The sequence below is a fragment of the Ipomoea triloba genome, chromosome 7 (assembly GCF_003576645.1).
Source record: "Ipomoea triloba cultivar NCNSP0323 chromosome 7, ASM357664v1".
NCBI classification, from domain to species: Eukaryota; Viridiplantae; Streptophyta; class Magnoliopsida; order Solanales; family Convolvulaceae; genus Ipomoea; species Ipomoea triloba.
Genome location: NC_044922.1, coordinates 20991088 through 20998445, shown reverse-complemented (window position 1 = coordinate 20998445; position 7358 = coordinate 20991088). Strand labels below are relative to the sequence as shown.

Genomic DNA, 7358 nt, shown 5'->3' with positions numbered 1-7358 from the left:
CATATATCTATAATTTTATATAACTTCTTTTTTGTATCAATAGGATTTTATAATTATATTTTCTAGAAAATATCTATCTGGGTTGGGTTCGAGAAGCGTAAAAAGAAAAGAATAATCGACTATTTCAATTACTATTATTGCCTTTACAAAAAAAAATAAAAAAAATCAATGTTTAATTGTTGAAATTTTACTTGTGATCAAGTATCTTACATTGTAAGAGAGAGTCAATGGATTGGCTTTAATTGCAATTGAAAATGAGATTTTGGAAAAGGTTGATATCAAAAGTTTGGTGTATGATTTGCATCTAAGCATGACCAACACATGATAGTTTTTAAGTGAAATATTAGATGTATTATTTTTGAATATTTTATGTTTTTGACATTATATATATATATATTAGAATATTGCACATGACCCCTATTTTGATTAGAACGGCTCTGATAGTAGGTTAATAATGCACCAGTGGAGCTCCGATGACTCTGCGACCTCCAAGTAAAAAACGGCAAGGCGCAACCAAACTTATGGATTTAATCTATACGCCAATATAATATACTCCGTCCGTCCCATTTTATGTGTCTGGTTCGATTAATGAGACTTGACTGAAGTTATTTTTAATTAAATTTTTCATAATATTAAGTTTAATATTAATATACAAAATTTATATATTTAGAAACTACACTGAAAGTACTATTAAACACAAAAAAATCAAATTTAAAAACAAGTAAAAAATAATAAATAAAATAAACAAAGAAGAAAGAGTTGGATTATTGACCAATGAATAGTAAGTAAGACAGATAAAATGGGACAGAGGGAGTAATTGACAATAATTGATGACAACATACATATTAAGGATGGAAATCAATTAATAATCCCTGGCCTTAAACAAATTAATTAATATTTGAAATAAATAAGTTGAGTTGACACTTGAAATGTACTAACATTGAATGAAAGTAGAGTTAAATTTACACTTGTAAACAAAAAATAAGTTGAGTTACTGAGTATATATATAAGAGAAAGATATGCAATTTGATTGAGCAAAGAAAATTTCGTTGGGGCTAGCTTAGCTCCTCCGATCCGATCCTGTATTTACGAATCAAAGACCGTTAAACAGTTGCACATACGAATAATGTAAACCACATATGCCCATTCTTCCTCTCCTTAAATTTTCTCCTTCACATTATAATATTCTTGCATGCATGCAATTAAGCAATTCTGATCTCTATACTACACACCGTACGAGCTGCAAATTAAAACATTAAACATGGACGACGTTTCAGTAGGAAACTTTGAGGGATCCCAGCCGAACAACGGAGACGTGGTTTGCCCCAACGGCGGTGTTTCCGCGGTGGGAGACTCCCATTCTCCGTCCACCATCGCTCCGCCGGATGCCACCCTGGGCCGCCACATTGCCCGTCGGCTGGTGGAGATAGGCGTGAGAGACGTGTTCACGGTGCCGGGTGACTTCAACCTGACGCTGCTGGACCACCTGATTGCCGAGCCGAGTCTTAACAACATTGGGTGCTGCAACGAGCTGAATGCGGGGTACGCCGCCGACGGCTATGCCAGGCAGCGTGGAGTCGGCGCTTGCGTCGTCACCTTCACGGTTGGCGGCCTTAGCGTGATTAACGCCATTGCCGGTGCTTATAGCGAGAACCTTCCCGTCATTTGTTTGGTGGGTGGGCCCAATACTAACGATTATGGAACTAATAGGATTTTGCATCACACCATTGGATTGCCTGATTTTAGCCAAGAGTTCAGGTGCTTCCAGACTGTTACTTGCTATCAGGTACTCTACTTTTCTCTCCCTCACATATATATGCCAATTAGTGTGTAGTGTGATGAGATCTCTGTTTCCATTCTAAATGAGTAGTGATCGAATCTCAATATTTTGGGTAAAAAAAAAAAAAAAAGAGAGGAAGATTTAGAACAAATACTATTTTGTAAAAAAAAAAAATCATTATATATATATACATAGGAAAATTACACTTTTCGTCCGTCCCTAAGTTATATGATAATTGTACAATTTGTCCCTAATTGATCATGTTCACTTTTCGTTTTAAATTATCATTGACATTTGCACTTTTTGTCCCTTTACTAACAAAAATTAGGGACAAAATTGCAACTTTTAATGTAGTTTAAGGACGAAAAGTGATCACAAGAAGTTAATAAAAGGACAAAAAGTGCAATGCCAATAATAGTTTAAGGGTGAAAAGTAAGCATGATCAACAATTAAGAAACAAATTATATAATTATCATATAACTTAGGGACGAACAATACAATCTAGCAAATCATAGATGAGAAGTAGATTAACTCCATCACATATATAAACCAACTTTGATTTGGGTACTATATATACGTTGATCATCAGGCTTTGATCAATAACTTGGATGATGCGCATGAACAAATTGATACAGCAATCTCCACAGCTCTCAAAGAAAGCAAACCTGTGTATGTGAGTATAAGTTGCAACCTTGCTGGCATTCCTCATCCAGCTTTCAGCAGGGAGCCCATTCCATTTTCCATTTCACCCAGGTTGGTTGGTTCTAACATTTACCATCAAATAATTGAATAAATGCATGTTTACATTTTAGGCCAGATAAAGTGAGTACTTCATTAGTTCAGTACTTAGTATTTGTGGTGATGATATTACAGATTGAGCAATAAGTTGGGGACAGAGGCGGCTGTGGAGGCGGCAGCCACGTTCCTGAACAAGGCGGTGAAGCCAGTGATGGTGGGAGGGCCAAAGCTGAGAGCTGCCAAGGCATGCGAGGCTTTCGTCGAGCTGGCTGATGCTAGTGGGTATGCTATAGCAGTGATGCCTTCAGGCAAAGGGCTAGTCCCAGAAGAGCACCCTCGTTTCATCGGCACATACTGGGGTGCAGTGAGCACTGCCTTCTGTGGAGAAATTGTCGAATCTGCAGACGCTTATTTGTTTGCCGGACCAATCTTTAATGACTACAGCTCTGTTGGTTACTCCCTCCTCCTCAAGAAGGAGAAGGCCATCATCGTGCAGCCTGACAGAGTTGTGATTGGGAACGGTCACGCTTTCGGGTGCGTGCTCATGAAAGATTTCCTCAGGGAGCTAGCAAAAAAGATTAAGAAAAACACCACTGCTCATGAGAACTATTCCCGTATCTATATTTCTCAAGGCTGTCCTCTCAAATCCTTGCTCACTGACCCTCTTAGGGTCAATATCATGTTCCAGCACATCCAGAAGATGCTTTCCGCTGATACTGCAGTCATTGCTGAGACTGGAGATTCCTGGTTCAATTGTCAGAAGCTGAGGTTACCAACAGGATGTGGGTATGTGTTTGATCATCATATAGTATAAATATAAATATCAATGCATACTCTAACGAATACATTTTGTACCTTAAAAATGGGCTTTGCAGGTATGAGTTTCAGATGCAGTATGGTTCAATTGGATGGTCAGTTGGTGCCACTTTGGGATATGCACAATCTGTGCCCAGCAAAAGGGTGATTGCATGTATAGGCGATGGCAGCTTTCAGGTACCCATTATTATCGGATCCAGAAATTTTTAATCCAATGAATTCAAAAATGCCTATGACAAAATATACTAGGGTATAATCCAAGACAACCAAAAATATACAGTAGGAAGGGTCAACAAACTAAGCTATTCAAACACTTTATATATAAGGGGGTGGGAGGGATGGGGAGAACTACCCCATTGCCCCCCTCTAGATCCACTCCAGCTCAAAGCAAGTTAATGTGATCATCAATCTTTGATTTATTGCAATTTTTTTATGAAAGGTTACGGCTCAAGATATTTCGACGATGTTGCGGTGCAACCAGAAGTCCATCATATTCTTGATCAACAATGGAGGATACACAATCGAGGTGGAAATCCACGACGGCCCTTACAATGTCATCAAGAACTGGAACTACACCGGGCTAGTTGATGCAATCTCCAACGGGGAAAGCAAATGCTGGACAACAAAGGTTAGCACAAGCACCCACCATAAACCTAGTGTATGCTTTTACTGCTATGATCTCTGCTCTGTTCTGCTGATTTAATGATAATCTGCAGGTGTTCACTGAGGAGGACCTGATCAATGCAATAGGAAAAGCAACAGGGGAGATGGCAGATTGTCTGTGTTTCATTGAAGTCATAGTCCACAAGGATGATACCAGTAAAGAGCTACTCGAATGGGGTTCCAGAGTAGCATCTGCCAATGGCCGCCCACCCAACCCTCAGTGAAAGGCATTCATTGCTAGGTTTCATCAAATAATTCATGTATCTTTCATTCAATATAACCATTCTCAAGAACATCATGTGTTTAAATCATAAACAGATTCACACTGCACTCTTACAATTGCAACTCTTTTAACAAAACCGCAACCAAAATTTTCTCAAAGCTTGAGAGTAATTGAGATAATATCATAATCATTTCTGATCTGCAGATAATAATGCTTTCATTCAATGGTCATTCTCAAGACTATCATGTATTTAGATGAATTGAGCACTACTGCACTTCTATAATAAAAACATTTTTAACAAAACAGCAAAAACAATTTGAGAGATTAATCATTTCTGATTTGCAGATAATATCGCTTTCATTCAATGGTCATTCTCAAGAGTCAAGACTATCATGTGTTTAGATGAATTCAGCACTACTGCACCTCTATAATAACAACATTTTTAACAAAACAGCAAAAAACAATTTGAGAGATTAGTCATTTCTGATTTGCAGATATATTAGTCATTTCTGATTTGCAGATAATATCACTTTCATTCAAAGGTCATTCTCAAGACTATCATGTCTTAAGACGAATTCAGCACTACTGCACTTCTATAATAACAACATTCTTAACAAAACAGCAAAAAAAAAAAAAAAACGATTTGAGAGATTAATACTTTTTTATTTGCAGATAATCGCTATAGTAACGAGACAAAAGGAATAAAATTGAGAGAGAAATATATTAAAGCAACACACTCTTAAGTTCACTGTGTAAAACTGAAGATAGCAATCTCGACTACTCCACAAAGCAGAAATTATCGGATTACAGACCGACATGTTACTAAAACGTTCCGAAACAAAAACAGAAAGAGCACAGATAAACCTAAAAAGATGTAGGTAGGAGGAAACAGATTCGTGCTTCTACTTGGATCTCTGCCTCATCTTTCGGCGCTTCCTCTTCAACCTCCTCATACGCTTCTTCTTCCACTGCAAAATTCATTTAAAAAAAATATAAGAATAACGCCATAACTAAAAGGTGGAGATTACAAGTCACGCAGAAAATCGATGAACGATTTCTACAGAAATTATACCTTAGCTCTCATGTTGAACTGCTGCGCTAGGTTTCACTGCAAATCTCTCCTCCGCTGCCGATAAAGAAAAGCTTAATCAAAGTACAGAATGACGAGATCTTATAAACGAAACCCTAGTGGCGATGGGGTGGATTGGTTAAATGGGCCTGGGCCACTGGAACCTGTCATTTGAAAACAAAAAGCAATTGGGCTCTTCGTTCTATAGAACTAAACAAATGGGCTTTTAGTAAGAACTCTTCAAAAATTGATTTCAGAGGCAAATTATTGTGTGGACCATGGTTCACACAGCTGTGTGGATCATAATAAAATGTACATTTTTAATGTATTAAATGTACATTATTTTTGTATTGAATGTACATTATTTTTATACTATAAAAATAATGTACATTCAGTACACAAATAATGTATATTCCCTGAATACAATGTACATTATTTTTTATATTGAATGTACATTATTTAATAGTATAGTCCATACAATAATGATTGGATTTCAGAAGTCTGCCTTAAGATGCAGTTGTTATGCCATGGACTCGGGTCCATGTTCACAATTTCATAACTCCATGTTCATAATTTCATAACTCTATGTTCACAGTTTCATAATTCTATGTTCACAATTTCATATCTTTATGTTCACAATTTTATAGTTCTACGTTCACAATTTCATAGCTCTACGTTCACAATTTTATAACTTTATGTTCACAATTTCATAACTTTATGTTCAACAGTATCAAAATTCTATATTCAACAGTATAAGTGTATAACACAATTTTTAAATCTATATAACAAAATTGTGAATATAGAGTTCAAAAATTATGAATATTGAGTAATGTAATTTTGTATATTGAGATTTAAAATTGTGAATATAGAGTTCTAAAATTTTGAACATAGAGTTCTAAATTTGTGAACATAGACCCGGGTGCAAGGTGGACCCGAGTCTATAGCATAATTTGCCAAGCATACTGGCAAATTATGATATAGACCCGGATCCACCTAGGTCCATGTTCACAATTTTAAAACTCTATGTTCTCAATTTTAGAACTTTATGTTCATAATTTTAGACTTTTATATTCACAATTTTAGATCTCAATACAAAAAATTACATTACTTAATATTTACAATTTTTGAACTCTATTCACAATTTTGTTATATAGGTTCAAAATTTGTGTTATACTATTGAATATAAAGTCTGAAATTGTGAACATAGAGTTTTGTATTTGTGAACATAGAGTTCAAAAATTGTGAACATAGAATTCTAAAATTGTTAACATGGACCTGGGTCCACATTGCAAGGTGAACTCGCGTCCATGGCATAACAGTCGAAGCATACTGGCAAATTTTATTGTGGATCATGGTCTACACACCTGCGTGGATCATGGTCCAAAACAGTGTCATTTAAAAGAAACGGCATCCATTTCGTGTAATTAGTTCTATTTGTATAACATATTTAGTTTAATTTTATATCCATTGTAGTTTAATATCAAAACAACTAAAGTTTCATTTGACATTATACATACAATAATCTTATTACAAAGAGATCTGTTATTGAATTTCATTTTATATACACTGTAGTCTTATTACAACACCATATTCAACTACGATTTCATTGGACAATGTACACTCAAATATTTGAAATTGTTATTCAATTTCATTTTATATACATTGTAGTTTCATTACAACACAAATAAAGTTTCATTTTGATATAACTACATTTTTATTTGAAAATATACACTCAATATGTGAGACATGTTATTCAGTTTCTTTTTATACATACTGTAATTTCATTTCAGCAAAACTAAAGTATCATTTCAATTCAACTACAATTTTATTTGGCATTACACACTTAATATATGAGACATGTTATTCAGTTTCATTTTATATATACTGCAGTTTCATTTGAACACAACTAAAGTATCATTTCAATTCAATTACAATTTCATTTGATAATATAAATATAATATGTGATACAAGTTATTCAGTTTCATTTTAGATATAATATAGTTTCATTTTATTCTGAACACACAAAAAATACATGATTTGTTAAAATTTAATGGCTGCTTAAAGAAACA

General features: G+C 35.0%; 1 protein-coding gene and 2 long non-coding RNA genes across 3 annotated transcripts; 1 reads left to right on the top strand and 2 right to left on the bottom strand.

The window, feature by feature from the left end:
- The first annotated feature begins 1039 nt into the window (after positions 1 to 1039).
- LOC116024507 (pyruvate decarboxylase 2-like) lies at positions 1040 to 4249 on the top strand. The gene is given in 6 exon segments (XM_031265414.1): positions 1040 to 1786; positions 2370 to 2533; positions 2654 to 3326; positions 3329 to 3511; positions 3774 to 3962; positions 4051 to 4249. Coding segments are annotated over 6 exon segments (1905 nt in total). The 5' UTR covers positions 1040 to 1261; the 3' UTR covers positions 4222 to 4249.
- LOC116024509 lies at positions 2230 to 3812 on the bottom strand. The gene is made up of 2 exons (XR_004099495.1): positions 3374 to 3812; positions 2230 to 3262 (listed from the first exon to the last, which is right to left on the bottom strand). It is a non-coding gene; the product is annotated as an uncharacterized LOC116024509 (long non-coding RNA).
- A 613-nt stretch (positions 4250 to 4862) lies between the features above and the next one.
- On the bottom strand, positions 4863 to 5393 carry LOC116024508. The gene is made up of 2 exons (XR_004099494.1): positions 5293 to 5393; positions 4863 to 5188 (listed from the first exon to the last, which is right to left on the bottom strand). It is a non-coding gene; the product is annotated as an uncharacterized LOC116024508 (long non-coding RNA).
- Positions 5394 to 7358: the final 1965 nt, after the last annotated feature.